Source organism: Xiphias gladius, chromosome 10 (genome assembly GCF_016859285.1).
Source record: "Xiphias gladius isolate SHS-SW01 ecotype Sanya breed wild chromosome 10, ASM1685928v1, whole genome shotgun sequence".
Lineage (NCBI taxonomy): Eukaryota > Metazoa > Chordata > Actinopteri > Istiophoriformes > Xiphiidae > Xiphias > Xiphias gladius.
This window is the reverse complement of record NC_053409.1, coordinates 10,053,358-10,073,480: the sequence shown is the minus strand read 5'-3', so window position 1 is coordinate 10,073,480 and position 20,123 is coordinate 10,053,358. Positions and strand designations below refer to the sequence as shown.

The 20,123-nt window shown below is 40.9% G+C and overlaps 2 protein-coding genes across 2 annotated transcripts in view; one reads left to right on the top strand and one right to left on the bottom strand.

The window, feature by feature from the left end:
* Positions 1–4,792, bottom strand: part of dlgap2a (discs, large (Drosophila) homolog-associated protein 2a) — a 159,584-nt gene extending 154,792 nt beyond the window's left edge. Inside the window, exons 1-2 of the mRNA XM_040138024.1 lie at positions 4,724–4,792; positions 4,083–4,345 (exon numbers count right to left, since the gene is read on the bottom strand). Of these exons, the coding sequence (XP_039993958.1) occupies positions 4,083–4,100 (18 nt within the window). The 5' untranslated portion in view covers positions 4,101–4,345; positions 4,724–4,792. The remainder of the gene's footprint in view (positions 1–4,082; positions 4,346–4,723) is intronic.
* On the top strand, positions 4,745–11,472 carry LOC120795832 (glutamate-rich protein 1). The gene is made up of 6 exons (XM_040138025.1): positions 4,745–5,115; positions 5,634–5,774; positions 5,973–6,119; positions 8,720–9,109; positions 9,525–9,719; positions 11,235–11,472. The coding sequence occupies exons 1-6, from the start codon at positions 5,097–5,099 to the stop codon at positions 11,333–11,335; spliced, it is 993 nt and encodes a 330-aa protein (XP_039993959.1). The 5' UTR covers positions 4,745–5,096; the 3' UTR covers positions 11,336–11,472.
* The last annotated feature ends 8,651 nt before the right edge of the window (positions 11,473–20,123 follow it).

Sequence of the window (20,123 nt, the reverse complement as noted above, 5' to 3'; positions counted from 1 at the left end):
ATTACTCTTTACATGAATTGACGCTGGGGACAACACAGCCTAGTTTGACCACGCTAGAGAGCAGACAACAAGAACTGCTCTGGTCCCAGTGGTGTTTCATGATGCTCACAAAGAAGATACCTGTCTAAATACTAGTCACATAAATATACACAGACATACAGACTCGCTACCTATCTCCACACACTATGACTGCTGGGTACAGGCAATTATCACAGGTGGCAATGTATAATAGCTTATCTTGGTGCCTGCTGCTGAGGGCGAGAGTGCAACTCTTGGTGAGCTAATGGAGATCGGAGGACGGACAGGAAGTGGAGTCACTCCAGTGCATTTCAAAGATCTTCCTGTGTGCCTAGAGCAATGTCTGCTCCATTCTACCAAGTCAAGCTTTCAAATGCAGTGGTGTGCAGATTGATAGATAAGATAAGATAAGATAAGATAAATTGAAGATAAGGTCTGCACTGGAGCCACTTACCCTAGCAACAGCCATAATACATACAACCCACAAATATACAAAATATTGGAAACAGCTTTCAATATAATGCAGTTCAATTGTTTTTACTGCACCATAGCTTCATTGTCAATATCATAAATGTCCTTCTCACAGCAGGAATGATGGCAGCTTTCTCATGCTTAATTTATAGTTTCACCTCTGAGCTTCTGTAGACTTGCTCTGCAAAGGTGAAACCTTGCTAGCTTCACTGTAATCACGGCCTCAGCAGTATACTGCATCCAAGGGCACTGATTTCTGACTTGTACTGCAAAATCGTAAGGTGTGGAGTATTTAGTCCTTGGACAGTAACGTAGTACAATTAAATCACTAAGTAATTCTCTGGAGTTTAATCAAATCTCTTAGACCCGCCACAATCAAAAACTCTGCTGCCTTGATGGTCCTTCATTAGAGTGGGCTGTTGTATTAATCCAGTATATTCAAGTTCATTGCTCAGTTTAAAGAGTCTGGTCAAGACTCAGTTGTAAAAGAGCTCGGCCTTTCACCAGCAGTAATGGCATTAGGACTTAAGCTCTACAACGGACACCTCAAGTACACTTGGAATTGTGTGGGGCCTTGCACTTGTATTAGTTTAAAATTTCAAATTTTGACAGTGTTAACACACTGGGCCTTAGGGGACAAATTTATAATTCCATTTAAACCTTTAAAAAAGTTTCACAGGCATACAGCTTACAAGAGACACAGGCAGTTGTCTCTATGCTCTGCAAACCTTCAAAGGGTGCTGTTATGATGAAAATCAACAGGTCTGCAAAGGCAGTCTGGCAAAATCATCATAAATTATTATATTACAAACTGAGATCAAACTGTCTGTATTTATGCTGTATTTATGACTGTGCATTTAGAATTGAGAGGAAAGTTTACAGATAGTATACCAGCTTGCTAATGACCTTGTAATGAGTCACATCTGACTTCGGGCTATGTGGCAGCTATTGCACTGACAGTAACACTGGGAGAGGGCAATGACACCCCTCTGCCTGAAAGATCTGTGCCCACTGCAGCACAAAGGTGATTAACTGAGTAGTGTTGGTGCACAGGTATACACAGACACACACACAAAAAGACTCACATACTGTATATACACAAGGTTGGCTCTAATGCATTATTAGATTCATAAAGCTCTGTCCCATCCGTCCCCTCCATTCCCTCTACATCCCTCTACTGAAGCCAAACTATTACAGAGGTAGGGGGGCATTTATCATGGAATGAATGGAGACATAAAAAGAGAGGAACATATAGACAGAAGAGGAGGGAGAGAGAAAGAAGAAAGGTGAATAAGAGTGCATGACCAGGTAAGGTAAGAGAAAGTATTAAAGTGAAGAAGGAGAAGAAGAAGGAGAGAAAGCAGAACCACATCTGTCATGGTGAGTGGACGACTGAGAAAAGAGCCTGCTAAATGTTTCAACATTTACTTTTAGTCAGACGAGTCTACATTCACCGCTGCTCCTCTCCCCCTGTAGACAAAACTAACATCACCACACACATAAATGTCGCGTTTCAAGTTCGCTTTGCATCTTCAATCAGATTATGAGAGCCTTATCATGTCACTGCCAAGTAGGCAAAGTCCAAACAAGCCTCCCATTGATGACTCTCTATGCTTGGGCATGTATGTGTGTGTTTGATTGTCCCTGCAAGCAATTTAACAGCAGCGTTGGAAATATCCTGAAACAAGCTACCTTCAATTCCAGAGTACTTCTGCGGGGAAATAGTGTCCGTTTCCGATCAATTTTTTTTGTCCTTTATACTTCATACACAAGTGGTAGCTTTTAATTAGGCTCTCACCTTTTTAGTTAAAGAATTTCCTTACTCCATCTTGTATGAATCTACAGGCTTTCATTGAAAGTCTGATTAGTCACCTGGTTTAAAGCATAGGTGGTGATGTTGATGAGGTGAAAGGTAGGCCCCCTTAAAGCTGGTAAGTGACACGTAATTTATTTTTCAGTCACATAAGGACTTATAGAGGTGACATGCATTTCTCACCTGCCACCTGACACCTGTCCACCCACAGGTTCCTCCTCTATTAGGTATAGACGGGCTACATATGCATACTTATTGCACAGACACACCCAAGTAAAGTATGCACACAGATCTGCACACGCAAATATACTCAATTCCCTTCTCATTGATTTAAAGTAATTACATTTGGTCTGACTGCTTGCTGCCACTGCCACGGCTCTAGAGCTCTTCTAGCCACCTGCATAATGAATGAACATGGGACCCTTCACTAGTGCCCGATATAAAAAAATGCTTGTTACCTCGGCAGAAAATGCAGTTTCCATGTATGGACTGCTGTCTAATGCACACCGTTTCAAGTCCACAGTGTACACGTCGAAATCTCATCCAATCTGTTGTGTGTCATTAAAGAAAGGCTGGCTGAAACACTGCTGTCTAAAAATAAGGACTTTTTGTATTATTGAGCAGGGCACGAATACAGCATCGAGGAGTATCTTGGTAAAACTTCTAGCTGCGAGGGTGAACAGCAGTAATGCCACTGAGCTTCTAAAGCATTGCAATGAATATAGTCCCCTATTTTAAGCACCTCTGTGATTATGATGTCTGACAATGTGAGTGCTGGCAGCCAGCACTTTGTCACTCACAGTGTGTGCTGAGTGCTTTGGATTTGCTGTGGATTCGGCAGCAGTGCTGAAGCAGGCATTCAATACACCTTCCCTTTTTTTTTTTGTATTGCTCAATCATGGGAATCTATTGGAGCTGAGACATCAATAATTGCAACTGCACTGAATCTTAAACAACACAATGTGTCAGTGTACAACGGACAAACAAGCGGTTAATCATTTCTAATCTTGCAACATCCCTAACAATAAAAGAGGCTTGATTCTTTCACCAGCAATAATCACCCATTCACACAAGTACAAGTGTCACAATTTGATTAATCAGAGGGCTTGTGAGAATTGTGCATATGCTTTTCAATGCCTTGTTCAATGACAGGTATTATGTAACATGTTTACACAGGTCTGTGGAGTTTTTCTTGATTCTTACAAAACCTTCAACTCATCCGAAAGGCTTCTCTTGTTAAGATGTGTGGAGCTCAACTCTCACTCAGGATTGCCAGCACTGGGCTTGGGCTCTGTGAGACACAGTCAGTGAAGCTCATCCACCCACAGAGACTACAGTCGGCACGGTACATACAGTATTACATGACGGTGCACAACAGGGGGAGTCTGGAGGAGATCAAACCTGACCTAACATCCTTTTGTGAAGTTAACCTTGTGCTCTGGGGGCTTTTTTCTGCCTGAAATGCTCCTCATTCAAGCCTCCTCCACAGGGATAAATGTAAATTTGTGTAATGTGATCACTGACCATGATTAAACAAATCTGCATTTTGGTACTTGACTTGGTTTAAATAATTATGGAAGGCTTTTACAATGTTACCATTTTGAAATAGCCAATAGTCCAAAAGTGTGATTACCTTGCACACCTAGGAAAATCCTGCAACCAAACTGCTTAAACACACACCCATTTTTTTCCCCCTATTGCATACATCTCCTCATTTACAGTAAGATGATAAAAGATCTTTGATGACTCAAAGATTAATAAAAGATAGTGGGGGGTTTACCTTCTTCAGAGCTGACATTCTAGGTGGATCCTCCTCCTGCAAAGCCCGTTCACATGCTGAGGTCCCAAGCCAAGTTTGGAGGGTGCGCAAATCCTAACTCAGTCCGGTGCTGATGCTGAGCCATGAGGTGCCTGTTTGGTATTCTCGTCTCGCTTTCACCCCGTCCTACAGCTGGCTTGGTGTGCGCACGCCCAAGACCGCTGTTATTACAGCATCCAAACACGTGGGGAGCTGTAGCCCGGTGCATCACATTCATCACACTTCTTGAAAGAAAGTTGGGAATTTAAAGTGTCATGAAAAATAAACTGGCCTCGACTATTATGGCAGGAAGACAGGTTTGCTCAACTGATTTAAGATCGTTGTCGAAGAACCAGGAGTTACAGTTTGATCGTCCTGCACTAAATATCACAGAAGTGAATGACTTTGGAAAAAGCTAAAGTTAATATTTCCTCAGTCCAATTCATCATAATACACAGTGACCAGGCAGTCTCAAAATTGTATGTTATTTTATAGATATGTCATTACATAATAGTGCTTTATATGCCGATTTGAAGAATGGATTCGACTGATCCAGCCAGAACATTAATTCATGAAATACTGGACATATACCTTTCCTGAAAACCAAGTCTACTTTAAATTACCATTATTTTGAATGGAAATTGGCGCAGCGGGACCAGGTCTTCAGGTCCCCTCCCTCGCTGTCAGTGCTGTCATATTGTGTGAGTGTAGTAGCTCATGGAGAGTGCAGCTGGAGAAGCCCGAACATTACTGCACTTTAGTTAGTGTAGTTAAATTAATTTTAATTAGCTCAAGCTATTTTCTTAACACGCACAGTTGCACATTTCTTACTACTTCACCTGTGTGTGTGATGTAGACACCTCTCCGGTAAGAAGGGAACTCAATTGAAAAGCTAGCATGCTGGCTAGCTTGCTAGCATATTACCTATAGCTGCCTAGCGGTCTGCAACATACATGTTTGCCTCTTCCTCGCTTCCAGTCTGCTAGGTATGTCGATATGGCACAAAGGAAAGAAGGTGAGCAATATCAGTGTCCCCTACAACTTTGCGAAATGCATACAAAAACTCAGGTTATGTTGTTTGTTGCTAGCTAGCTAACGTAGCTATCCGGCTAAGTCTCGCGTTAAGTAGGTGACAAGCCATGTTGTAAACAAATGCACGTGTACCACTGTCACAAATACTCAAATGGAAATGAGTGGTTGGGCATTTTGCCAGTCGTTGGGGTACAGTGTAGTGGTGTTACTGTGAGAATAATAGTATAATGCCCACCACATGCACATAATCCATAAAGCAAGCACCTCTTTGGTTTGATGGTCAACCTGGTTTCCTTTTTGACTTCATCCTTTGTTCTACACAAATGAGGTCGAAAACTTGCTGCGCAAATTAAGCCCACTTCACTGAATTGCATTGTTAAACTGGCAGATTTTAGCATGATGTCTAAAATTTTGTTGCCTTTCATAGAAGTTAGGTGCCAACGCATCTCATTAACAGGTAGTGTTATGTCCGTTTTTTGTCCTATGTCTTGTGTCATTTAGTATTTAAATCAAAAGTCCTCCAGAAGCTTTACCCTGCAGCTCCCAAATTGGAGAGGGAACCCAGCCCACCACGCATTGTAGAGGCTGTAGCCAAGAAAACCTATGTAAAGCGAAAAGCCTCTCAAGAGGACACTGCTGCTGGTAAGATCAGACACTTGCTGTTTACCAAAGTTAAAAAATATATATATATTTTTTACCTTTTCTTTCGATCCTCTTCCCTCTTTCTAAAATATACACATTAACATACCAGCACACCATACAGACAGAATTGCCAGCCTCCTGCTCCTGCTCATAACATTGGGTTTTACTACCGTTCTTGATTTGCCACGTCTGTCTCAGGAGATGTAGGGCAGACACAGAGTGCAGCCAATCCCCACAGGCGGGTGTACACAGTCCTACTTCCTCCTGCAGACTACAAGACACATTCCGAGAAATCTGTCACCGTCCCCCAACTGGAAAGCATAAACAATGCCGAGGACCCAGCTGGTAAGTCAACCATAATCTTACATTTATGGACTTGCACCATGCAACATAAAGCTAGGAGAAATTTACAGCATTGGGGTTTCTCCATGTTGGCTCGAAGTAGTATTAAAGTCACTCTTTCTGATTGTGTCGGACAATATACTTAAGGGAAACAGACAGTGATAATCAATTGTGTTCTTGAACTGAGGTGAACAGCGTAGATGGTGTTTGAGCCTGGGTGATCATTCTTTGCCTTTGAAAACTCTGTTAAATCTGTTGTTTGTCAGAGTAAGCGTCCATATGTTAATGTCAGGTTGAAATGTTCTTGACCTGGGATGAGTAGAGTTGGCTGGCAGTTTGATACAAGGATCAGTCACACTCTTGGCAGTTGATATGCATAGTTTAAAGACTGTTTATTTTCATGAACCAATGAAATTAAAAGGGTGTAATAAAAGCCCCTGCCTCATTACACATGTCTCTGTACTTGTCATCTTTCTTAATGCAGACATCCACACACCTGACAGACTTCTGCTTTACGTCAGTGAAATATAAGAGACTTTTATTCCAAAGGCTGGATTAAATGATGAGGTTAAGTTTGATTAATTGCGCTCGGCAGCCTAACAGTCCTTAATTGAGCAAATTTTTGGATTTAATGGGCAGTGAGCCTTGATGGAAATTGCAATCCAGAGTCCTGTTTAAGGTCAGATTGAGTTGGGCTTAATAAAGGTTTCTTGATAATAAAACCAGCAGTTTGATATCATAGAAACAGTACAACAGTAACTAGTTGATATAATATAGTAATGATTAATGTGTTAAGAGTGAATAAGACAATCTCTGTGGTCGTCTTGATTTACCAGATGTATTTCCACACTGTGTCTACACCGTTGCTGCGCAGTCTGTACGATATTGGATAGTAAGATATGAAAAGACAACTAATCTACAAGCTTTTCGCATATTTATGTGTGGTTGTAGCCTTCAGCTAGTTCAAGGAATATTTCTAGAAATAAATCTCTGATCCATTATTTTTTTCAGCTGCCTCTGTGTTACTGTACCTGCTGTAGCTTGCAGTTGGTATCATTTGTTTAACATTGAAAACACATTTTCTGGACATCCAAATTGCACTACTGTCTCTAAATTACCATGCCAAGACATGATACTTACTTCGTTTTTTTAGTATTTCTCAATTCCTTCAGATACAGTATACTGTGTGAGAGATGTGGCTATTCAAGCTATTTAGGGCATTCAGAATTCTCTCTTTCTCTGTGCTTAGCTACATATTGACATGAGACATTGTTTACCATTTTTAATCTGCCACAAAAGGAAAGAATTAATAAAATCATCATAAATTTTGCATATTTGTACATGCTCTTTAAAGGACGAGACTCAGCTCCTAGCTTCCGAGATGTTATCACTCCAATCCCTGTTAAACTGAAATGAGGTGTGAATCCTTTTGAAACCCCCCCAACCACTATTTTCAGTGGTCAGTGCACTGCCACTTTCTGAGCTGCATTATGTTCTGGCTGCTAGCCAGTCAGGTGCTCATTATTGTGAACGGGTCACTAAGAATTCGATGGGAGCGGGTATCTTCGACCTCTCAAGGCCTCTTAAGTTGTTAAGGGCAGGGGAGGTGGTGAGGGAGCTGCTCAGCCAACAAGAGATCTGCTTCTCCATGGGCTCACATTTAAGCTGTAGTCATTCCTGGTTAAGTTTAAAGTGTTAAGACATTACATAAAACTGATTTAACAGTCTGATAAAACTTTTACATAAGAGTAAACTGCAAAACAAATCAAACTGCAAAGCTAAAAGGAAACTGCAGGAGCCCTAATGCTGATATCCAAAGGTTAGGAAGGATGTGGTATTTTTGTGTGTGTGTGTGTGTGTGTGTGTGTGTGTGTGTGTGTGTGTGTGTGTGTGTGTGTGTGTGTGTGTGTGTGTGTGTGTGTGTGTGTGTGTGTGTGTGTGCGCGCGCACTGAAAAGCTGCTGGATAACCTGAGCAATCAGCTCCTTTTTTATTTCATCTTTCATCAGACATAGTGCTGGATTCAAAATAAAGTCAGTTTACAAGCAGTGTGGGAGATGTATATTTCATTGTACATGATCATTACTGAATAATAAAAACAAAACTGAATAGAGGATTTTGTCTGCTATTCTGTCAAGAGGCGGCACACAAAACCACATATACAGCATACTGATTCTACTGTACTTTTATTAACCGCCGGCGGTCTCAGGTTTGTTCCATGTAAAGCCAGGATTCAGCAGGCTTCTTTTCAATCAACACAAGACCGCACAAGCTGATTTTGCTGATTAGAATGCAATCAGTGAAAAAGACGGAGTATCTGACTAGTTGAATCGGCTGGTGCAGTGATTGGCTGGAGGGAACCTGCAGTCTCTTAGCCTGTGATGCCACATTATTGGACACTACTGGAAACCAAATCCTTAATGGTTTGATTGCAGGTGCCCCAGTCAAATCTGTTCCCTTAACAATGGGAACACAAGAATCCGCCATTTTTTTTCAATTCTGGTTTAGGGCCTTCAAGAGTAGAGTTGCACATGAAGGCTCTAATTGATTAATTTTAACTATGTATGGAAAATAATCAAGAGCTTTCGATCTTGTTGCCAACAGAAGAGAGCGTCCATGAGAGCAATGAAGAACTAGACCAAGATAAAGAGCAGGAAGAACAGAAAAGAAAAAGAAGAAGAAGGAAAAGAAAGAAACCAACTCTTCATCAAGACTTTGGGCAAGATGGTGCAGCTCCAGGGAATGAGTCCAGCGGAGGCCAGAGCCAGACGACTGTGGATGAGGGTGGAGAGCACATTAGCAGGAACAAGAAGAGGAAGCTGAAAAAGAAACGGCACAAAGAGAAGCTGCTCTCCATGGGGGTGATGCCCCGAGCTGCTGCCCTGGAGTTCACATACCAAAAAGATGGGAATGAGGAGGAGGAGGATAACGAGAGGAGAGCTGCTGAGATGTCAGACTTCCTCAGGACAACGCTGGAAATCTATATGTCAGATTGTAAGTACTGAGCAAAGGCAGTTTTGCCTTTTTGGATCATGATTCTTTTCCTCTCTGTACCAAATCTTCTAGTTATTGGTAAAGCTAGTGCTGCAGTATTCCCCATTCAATGTTAATATTTGGAAAATGGAGACCCTGCCATAACAAGTTTGATTTTGATTAATTTTGGGAGTTATTATGCAAAAAGCTGGTGCGGTTCATAGATGTAGTTTACAAACATTTATGTAAATGCTGCCAAAAGTTCATTAAGATGCAGGGTGTGCTGACAATTAGGCCCTGACTAGTCCAAATGTAGGGTTATCTTTTTTGTCAGCTGGAGATGGATTACACTCCTCTAATATTAGATAAAACACTAAATATGATGTTGATGCTTTTAATGAGCCGACCACCCTTCTCTTCCTCTGTGCTCCTACAGCCTCATTGCATGTAGACAAGGTTCCTCTCCTGTCTGGCACAGTGGATGGTCTTCTGAGCCACATATCCAGTGGATGTAAGCCCAACTCTGTCCTCAAGCAGCTCTCTAGTCTGAAGGCCTTTGTTCAACAGAAAGACACAGACAAACTGGAAAAGGCACTGAAGGAGCTCTATAACAACTCCTGTATGTCTGCAGGTCAGTGCATGGATCAGTCAAAACAACAAAAATTTAGATAGCGTTTTCCAAGAAGAGCAAGAGGGTAGTTATGGAAAGAGAAATGGTGAGAACCCTTGCTGATGAGAGCTTGACTTGTAGTCAATGCTGCTTCATGTTTGTTACAAGCATCCATTCCTGTCCATACTGGCCTCCTCTCACAGGGATCTGCCCCAGGCACTTCACTGACCTGTCCCTGCAGGTTAATACTTGCCTCTGTCTGTCTGTGCTTGCCTCCCATTCTGTGCACTGTTACATTGATATTTATTGTTCACCTGAGTATACCTGCCCGTACTTGCCTTCACCCGCCTTTACCTGTATGTACCTGCCCCTTGATTTGCAGTACTAGAGCTGGTCTTGTCCATATTACATCTCACGCACTTGGTGACCTCCACCATGAGTTAATTAACATGTTTCAACTTGTTCATCTTGCCCTAACTCTGTCAACACTCAAAACATCTCATGTGTGCCCAGACACGTTTTCACCTGTGAGTGTGTGTGTGTGTGTGTGAGTGTGTGTGTGTGTGTGTGTGTGTTTATGCATTTGCATGTTTGGGTACCTGGCTGCATAATAGGATCAGCTGGGACTTTGCTGCTGTCACGCACGCAAGTGTATGTGTGTGAGAACAAGAGTGAGAGAGACCAGCAAGGAGATTCAGGCCACTGCCACATTGCAGGCCACACAGTGACGCTTGTCTCTGCCTGTCCCTGCCCCCCAACAAAAATTCATATTCTATGACTCATGCTTCAATTCACTGCTTTTTTTAAATGCTGCTGTTTTTAAATACAAATCCAGCAGATTGTATCACAGCAGAAAAATACTCATCTAACTTGAAGGATTCCTTGTGAATGAATGAATCTTTTTAGTTTAAGATTTAGTTCTTGATGTAATTGAGACATTTATGAATCACTGGAATAAGACAGTTTAAAATGATTAAATCTTTTTTTTGCTTAACATCCACCTTCTTAAATCAGCATTCTATAATTTAATTTAACCCTCACCCACTGCTGTGCAAGAGCTTATCCATGTGCTTGTGGAGAGGTGTACTTTGAAAGTCCTTCAAGTGAGTTCATTAAAGCGCTCCTCACTCTATCTACCCTTGCACTGGCAATCAGTTGAGTGCAGGAGCAGGTCTGAAGCACATTTCCTTTGAGTATATTTTACTGCACCCTGGAGATCCTCTCATAAATGACACTGGCTTAACTTCTCCCCTTTATACCATCTGTTTTATATTCGGCACTGAATAAATAGAATTCAAACTTTTTCAAGGGCAAATAAAGAGAGATTCTGTCTTGGGTGAGAGAGAGATGGGTGCGATTGAATGTTTACTTGGAGAGAGGTAGGAAGTAGATTAGCCCAGTAGCAGGAGATTTTGGTTTCTTATGCTTAAAATACAACAGCAAATAGTTCTCTCTTGTGATAACACTGACTGTTCCTGTGGTACTGTGTTGTAAGCAGTCTCAGCTATAACAGAAATGTTTCTCTCTGTTTTTTAGAGGAAACCTCCGCAGTCATTTCACTGTTCCAATACTGGATCACAGACATTCTTCCCATGCAGGGAGACAAGAAGACAGGTCTTTCTACAACACACACATGAGACTGTCAGTCACACTAAAACAGAGCTGTCCTGAAAGATTAATATCTACCACTAGATCTTGAAAATATCTTCTTTATTACACTGCACTGTAGAATGTTTGACTCATCATGATGCTATATCAGATTTTTATTATTAAATATTTTTGATTTTAAATTTATGCCTTTGTGTAATTCATGTTCATGCCTCCTATTGTACAAACGGGAAACAAGGCCAGTTAATCCTGAGCTTTGCAAATCCTTCCAGAATCAGAAAAACTTTATTGATCTCCGTATGCCACGAATAAGCTTTAAGTTTTCATTACCAACCAATCTGTTACTTACCTCTGTGTTTGTTAGAGTTGTTTTTCATGAAATTTCAAATTAATCAAACATTTAATTGGTATTAACATTACACTCATCCTCCTCATCTAATCCCCTAATTGCCAGAGAAGTAAAATGTCAGCTCTGCTGGATTTCCAGTATTGTTTGCAAATGTTATGACATTTACACCCAGTCGGTTAACCTAATAACTCAATTATCTACAGTACACTCTCCACAAACCAATTTCTGACCATGTTGATATTCCATGTGCCTTTTCAGGTTTGCTAACTGCACTAGATTAATTGATAGTCTTCGAGGAGGTAATAGTGATGAGGCTAATAGCGTGTCTCTGCAGATATTCATTGCGGGGCTGAATGATAAAGAACAATAACGAGTCCCATTGCATTATTCTCACAACCGCTTATCTAACTGTATGCTCAAGATAGCAACACAGTGTGTTGTTGATGGAACTTGGGATCCAGTACCACCCAGGGAGTCAGTGGCTTAACTTCCCGCATCACCATACCTGTCTACAGCTCAGGTAATCTATTCTAATACATCTACCCATAGCTCAGGTGGAGAGTTCAGGAAAAGGGCAGAGAATTATCTCGGCTGGACAGCACTGTTGTGATGACCTGTGTGAGAGCTATCTGCCAAGTACCAGCTTCAGAGGAGCTGTTGTCTTTCTAGAACTGGGATGCACCAAGAGAGACCAGCAGGTTATACTGTACACTGTAACACAGCTCAGAGTGTGTGTGTAGTATTATGTTTGTGAACAATTCGCATGAGGGCAGCCATTTATGGACTTCATTCATGGATGGACGCACCAGGTGCTGTGTCTGATGGAAGTTCGTGGGCTCATTCTGCAGACATTAGCCAGAGGAGACAGTAAAAGCAAAGACCACATTGCCTGTCATGTTTATGTAACATAATATGAAGTTCATCATTTGTAGTTCTTGGTGTTATATCCATGCTAGCATGACTCTAGGGATGGCAATGTCAGTCTGTCCAATTTTCAATCCAACACTTTGATCCGGACTGAAATATCTGAACTTCTACTGGATGGATTGGCAAAAAATTTGGTACAGACATTCATAGTTCCCAGACAGTACATCCCAACGACTGACTTTTCCTCTTGCGCCACCATGAGGTTCACATTTTGTAGTTTTGAGGGAAATGTCTCAATAATTATTGAATTGATCGCCATTACATTTGGTACAGACATTCATGTCTCCATCAGTATGAATTGAAATAACTTTGGCTATCCCTTAAAGCAGCTATAATTGGTATTCGTATTATAACAATGTATCAAATGATGATGTGAAAACAATGGGACAGCGTGAAAAGGGGAGAATTATCACATGAATCTGCAGTTCCCCTCTCCTTTACATAGGTTTATAGCGATTTCGGCTTACTGTTTACCTGTCCAGACTACAAATTTACCATTATGGTTCACTCTCACAGCTCTCATAGTATTGTTTTTGGCCACAGCGGGAAGCTCAGAAAAAAAAAAAAAAATCCACTGTAATTAGCCTACTCTGCAGCGAAAGGCTGATAAGCATTTAGTGTATAATAGCAAAAGGAGAGTTTAGTTCTCTTGGAGCTAAAAGGGGAGTGAATATTTGCCAGGTGGCCAGAAACAAGACCCCAAATGAATGCTACTGCTTCCTAACTGATGGATGTGTAAATAGGCAATTGTTTGTTAACAAGTCCGCAATATCAGCTTAAAAGAAGATATGTTCACGGCCTTTTTCATTTGCCCGCAAATGACCAAAATATCAGTTACTACAGGTTGAACTTTTCATCTAGTACCACCATGAGGTCAAAATTTTAATCTGTCCAATACTTTGGTTTATAATCAAATTCCTGCAAAATTAAGGATATTCCCATCTACCTCAGCTCTGCTTTTGACTGCTAATTAGGAAATGTAAATAAATCTAATCTAAATGTTAGCGCTTTAGTATTGTTGTTATTAGCATGTTAGCATGTTCACATTAGCATTTAGCTCAAAGCACTGCTGCGCTGTTAGCAAGAAAACTTTTGCCTGCCTTTTTTATATTTTCTAGCACTGAAGGCTTTTTTTTTTTCTCCTGTAGTACTTTATAAGTTGTATGGTTTGTTTGACAAACCCACTAGGCATTGCAAGTTTCAATGGCATCATGTCAAGCATTACATTGCGGACATTGCCAGGTTTGAGATTATTCATGGATGCATGAGTTGGGAGGCAGAATTGGGTCCTATTATCAGAGCTGAGAAGAAGGTCACTGTTGGCTGCTCTCACTGGAGAGAATTCCTCTCGTCCACCGAGAGACATTATCAGCACAGCTACCTCATTATAAGACCTCCCTGTGAGCTCAGGACCCTTAGGCCAGGAGGGATATTAAAGCTTAAAGAAATTTGCTGACATAGCAGGAGAAGTCATTCTCAGCATCAATAGGAAAACATCCAAATCAACCTACGAGGCAGATTCAAATGGGTTATAGTGGTTCTGACTTCAAGTGACTTGAACCTTCTGCATAAGGCTATTAAATTAACTGCTGAAGTCAGAAACTATTTACACTTTATGCTATTGTGCATTACCTCTACCTAGTGATCAACAAGTTGTCATTCATCATTTTCCACTTTGGCATCATACTCCCTTCAAACAAGAAGGAAATATGCATCAAAAGCCTGAAAACCAAAATATTGACAATGACAGTATGTTCATTGTTATCTGCTCTTAAAATGTGCAAAAAATAATGACATGATTAATAAGAATCTTTTATATTCTTTTATGTATTTATTAATACAATATTACATAGAAAATACTTAATGTTTAACAGAATTTACTGTGTTCCACTGTTGCAATACATCAGACAAAACAGCATATATTAATACGCATATTTCATTGATTTTTAATTACAGCTTGCTTTAAGTTATTAATTTCATTAGCAGAATTTTGTAAAACAATAATACAGTATGATTATATGATTTTATATAAATATGACTCCACTTTCATTTTAATATTTGAGTGTCACCCAGTCCCACACTTGATCCATCCTGCCTTCTGTTTAGACCAACTTCTTTGTCCCTGTGTGCCAACTCCTGTAATCTCCTTAGACACACCACCTGCAGACTGCCTGTTATGTAAAGACAGGACATTATAAGGGCTGACCAGTTTGTCCTGCATCAGATAGCTGAGCACAGGTTGAAGAGTCCACGTGTACACCCGGATAGACCCTCTGTCAGTGGGTTTCCCATCCTGGGAGCCCAGGGAGAGGAGCTTGAGTGAGAGAGAGCCAACTATTACCTGGCCTTTAACTCACCCCTGATCTAACAAGACAGCCATTGTGGAACGCTCCAAAATGTTTTTCAGACTCCCAAGACTGACTCCGGGCTACATCCGGTTACTGCAGGTGAGTTTTGGAAGTTTGGCTTATGTAATGGAAAATTTGATTGTTGTTTCATTTTGAACATTCATAATATAAGGAGGTTCTGATATGGATATTTGAATGCCACTTTGTTATAAAGGTGCATAAGTTTTGATGACAAGAAGATACTGTAACTGCGTACGGCATAATGTAATGTGCTGTGATTTTTAATCTCAGATGCACAGTGACACTAAAGCTGTCTGTAGTACTGGGTATCAGGGGCATAAAGTGCTGAGTCATTAAAAGGGGCCTGAAGTGGATTGAAATTTATTGCAATTTATGTGCACCAGGCCGTTTGTTTTGATTTAAGACCTTTAAAATAAAAGGGCAGAAAGCCCTGTTAATGTCTTGGATTTGAAGTCTAGGTTGCATGCTGCTTGGCATGCTCTGTCTTTACTGGTCCTTGAGGAGTAGAAGAAAGTGGCAGATGAAACAATTTAACAGTTCGGAGCACAGCCATTGATGTAATGAATGTTGCGAGGTACTGCCTTTATGGGTGCGTAGGTTTTATAGACAGAGACAGAACATACAGCAAGCTGGTTTCACTTAGAATTATGTTTTTTCAGTCGGTTGTCTCAACAGATTCAGTTGTGACAAGATGATAAATTACAGTACCATTATATTATATACATGCCATCAGGGTAACTGTTTCAGTCAAAGTAGGATGCATTTTTTTTTTTTTTTTTAAGCTTACAAACCACAAGTTTTTTTGTGGTTTCCAGCAAACAATGGAAAAATCCAAGCCTACGACAGTCCATTGCATTTTAAATGGAAATAGGAACTGGGTGAGTGCGCCACAGGAATGGCTTTTTAACAGCCTGTGACACAGCTCCATTAGAAACTATGAAGTTTTGATCATTTGCTCCTCTGTGCTCTTTATAATTGTCAAGGGCCCATGGAGGAAATCGCCCATGTCACAAAATAGACAAGCTTTTTGTTTGTCAAGAGAGACAGACTGCGATTTGGTAAATCAGAGAAGATGGGTTTTTAATCTTTTGGGCATTGGTGGGAGGGTTGGATGGGGCAGGGGGCTGAGGTGAGCATATTGTGGCTCACTCATTGGATGAAGAAGATTGTTTGGAAAAAGGGCTGCAGAGCATGTTGTCCTCATGTGCTGTGGTCTTTAGAACCAAAATTGACCTCCATCCATGCATATACTTTGGATATTAACAAATCATAACTCTTTGGTCATTCTTTGCAAAGAAGTTGTGTTATTTCTGGATAACCTTGAAGTCCTGTGACAATTAATTTCTGTCATACTCGCATTGAGAAAATCTAACATTCCTCTGATCAAGTCTCACTCTCCACTTTTCTCCCCTTTCAGACCCAGGCCTACCACAATGTGTCTGTAACACCTCCAGCTGAGAAGACCATGCCTGGTATGGCTGTGCTGCTGGGGGCCGTGGGGATCGGGGTGTGTGGCTACAGCTCCAGGCAGTTGGCCCTCTACCACCGGCCCTCCGCCCGTGTGCTGCAGTTGGTTGGCACACACACTGATGCCAGCATGATGGGCACAGCAGCTCATAGGACCCCCCACCTGGATGTAAATCGCCAGGTTAATGCCTGCCAGGAGATCCCACCTCCCTCCTTTGTGGGCCAGAAAGTACCCTTAAAATGACCTGTGATTCTAAGTTGAATTTAGGTTGGCCAGCATTATTGGTTTAGTTCCAGTGATGACACTTTTGCATGTCTAAGATTGTAGCTATGCTGGCCCATTGCACCAATGTGGCCCATGTGCTCTCTGAAGATGTGCAGGTGTTATCTCTGACTGAACCTGTATGTTGGCAGAAAGTTGGAAGTGATATCGTATAGTAATATGGAATGCTGTAAGTACTTCAGCACATTTAAAAATAGTTTAAATTCTACTGGATTGCATCAATTAGTCACTATTATTAGAGTCTTTAATACACTGAGAGGACACTAAGCAATTTGAATGATTGGATGAGTACGTAATAATGCTGGAACTTCCCAGAGACTGTTGCTGAATGTGGTTTGAATGAGCTAACATGTTTAATTATGGGACATTGTGTGTCTTTTGGAGGCCTGGTGTAATAAGGGACTGACACTTGGCAGTACCCCTCTGTACACAGATGGTTGGCAACCTTCTCCCTGTGCCCCTCCCACCCCACCCCAGGCAGACAGCCATTTGTAAGTGCTTGCGCAGTCCATCCCCGCCCATGACTTCAATTGATTTCCTCTGAGGAGGAGGAGCAGGTGCCATCCATCAAGAAGCCTTGGCATTTGCTGGCGCGGTCTGGCATCGGCTGTCAATCGCGAGACAGTGGTGGAAGATACTTCAGAAAAGTAAATTCTCAAAAGTTTGGTCAAGGAGTGGCAGGGCAGTTTTGGGTATAGAAACCTATCTTTAAGTTTATTTACATCTGATATCAAGACCTGGGTCATGTAAACAACACTTGAACAAATAATCCTTGCTGGATTATGAATCCTAATTTACCTATCTGAGACACAGCCGGTGGCAGGTTGGCAAGGTAGAATGGTGATTCCTCCTGGTTAAGCCTGTGTCCTCAATAGGGATTAACCCAGGTGGAAAATCATTCCTGGCACACACGCTCATTAACCTAATCTGGTATTAGAGAGAGAAGGACCCATGAGAGGCAGACAGTTCCTGTGCATCCCAATTTTGTACCATTCCCCCTGCGGTGTCCACCATTCGACCCACTGTCATACATGGATTATGGTATTGGTGTTTCCATTTGTGTTCACACCAAAAAAAAAAGGTTGGCAGTTAAAAGGGACTTAAGATTTGGTGAGACACTGAGCGTGGTTGAGAATGTGTGCCGTGCCTTATAGATTGCACAGGCTCATTCTATCTCTAAATTTACCCCCCCCCTTTTTATGCTGAAGATGGATATGTAGAAATCTATTGAATCCGATATGATGGTGACACAAGTCATTAAAGAGACAAGTTTTACTAGTATTCTGGAAAGTTGTGAAAAATAAGGATGGTGAAAAAGTTGAGTGTTTCATCACTTAGAGGTCAGCCAGACCTTGTATGCTGAGCCATCCTTGTCTGTTTGCCAAATTGGACCAGCAGCTAGTTGTGCCACGTTGGGACTTTTTAGAGCCCCAGTAGCGGCAATTCATAACACTAGTGTAGTAGGTCACCAACAAAATTGTTGTAATCCACTCAGGAGAGGGAGCTAATGGCTCCAACTGGCATCAGACACTGAACATTTGGTCACCTTACTCTGGACAGAGATTGACACCCATAAACAATTTTCATAAAGGGGTTATGATGGTCTCAAAACTATAGGATACTATGTGTGTTCATACACCCGAGGGAAAAGTAGAGGGTAAATTGTGGCTTTTAAAACTTTGCTTTCGGCAATGACAGATTCAGACGTTCAACGTGGTCTTCACCTGCTTTAAAATCCAAGTTGAAAGTATTTCACATGTTAGAACTCAATTCACTTTATAGTCATGTTCAAGCATTGCACTACCGTGAGTGTGAAATCAATGTGGGTAGGGGTTGGAGGTTGTGTAACGCACCTGGCTGGTTTTCATGGATTCTCTCTATACTGCAGTGGTGCACAGAGCACTGTGAAAACCTATTGCTCTCAGTCAGAGGGTGGAGGAGAGTTTGTCTCCTCACTGCAGCAAACGTCCTGTTTCATTCAGCATTGTGCAGTTTAGGATGGGGAACTTCCATGACAGTGCACTGACAAAAGGGATATCTAAAAACAAGTTTGCTTTTAGAATAAAATACAGGCAATGTTTGAGAGCGCAGTGTTCTTCTGTTGGCTCAAAAGTGCTCATCCATTACAATCCATAAAGGTCTCCAAACTTGTATTCAGCTGTGTCCATTAGAGGAGAGATTGTTCTGTTAGCAATGTAATTAATATTTAATGACAAGCTGTGAGAAGAGATTTATGAAATAAAAGCATTTGGCAAACATGCATGCTCTACTGTTGCACTTTAGTCACACCTGTGGTTTTCATTGTTTCTGTACAGCACTAGGTGATGAAGTTGTTCTTTTTGTACCAAGAAATAAATACATTTTTAGTCAAAGTAGAAATACATGCTGTTTTGCTGTAATTAAATTTAGAGATTAGATTACTCTGTAACACTTTACTCATTCAGCCATGTGTAGATTTTAGAATTCATGTATCATCTTTGTTATTAGGATAAATGATTTCCTTATTTTACAGAGAAAATCGCTATGCCTCAGACTTCATTTGGGGCTATATTACTCTATAATGTATCAGACTAATATAAAAGATATGGTCAAGTAAACAAGTTGTTGTGGTTTTTGAGGTTTAAGTAAGTAAAATCTTGGTTGAACACTTCGAAGCAGGGTTGAAGTCAATCCAGATTAGATATTTCAGAGTCTGAAAAATGTCTGGAGGACCTTAAAAGACCAGTGACTTTCAACCCTGCACCCACCTTTTTACAAATCTGCAGATGCAGGATTCATCAGTGGATATTTTACATCTCAGAACCTACGATAACATTAAGCAATGAACTCAAATATACAGTCAAATTCTCTGATTTTGGCTAGAATGTGTTTTTCCAAAAAAACGGGGTCAAGAGTTTAGACAAGCAGGCTTTGTAGCATTTCAAATCCCAGATAGCCAGTCGGAAACAAACTTTGGGCAATCGTAAGAAATTTTTTTTATGTGTCTCAAACATGACCCTTGCTCCAACCAGATTTCTTATTGTAACCTGCAATGGCGTCACAATAAAAGATCACTAAAAGCCTTAGTAAACAAAACATTGGCCCGCTATGAGCCCGTTTACATACTTTACAGAATAAAATGATTCCTTACATTTTTTATTGTTACAGGTGCTTCAGTAGAGTTTTTAAAAACAGGTGGATAAAACCTTCTATGAAAGGAATTGGAAGTAGGAAAGATGGGTGAACGTAGTATTTTAGTAAATGTGCAATTTGTTTGATGAGCGATATCTAATCAACTCTGCATATCAGAGCTTTCACTTAAATCTATTATGTAGCAGAGGCTCAGCAGTCTGTGTTGCTGTCATGATTTGGGGTTAAGTTATTTAACTTTTAGTGTTTTAAATCCTGTGTAATGCTTCAATAATGGGACACGTGTTATGTTT

Bases quoted from the DNA above. Each gene is read 5' to 3' on its own strand.
- LOC120795832 (XM_040138025.1), top strand. The intron at 5,775-5,972 runs GTAAGATCAGAC...CGTCTGTCTCAG, and splicing joins TCAAGAGGACACTGCTGCTG to GAGATGTAGGGCAGACACAG. The intron at 9,720-11,234 runs GTCAGTGCATGG...TCTGTTTTTTAG, and splicing joins CAACTCCTGTATGTCTGCAG to AGGAAACCTCCGCAGTCATT.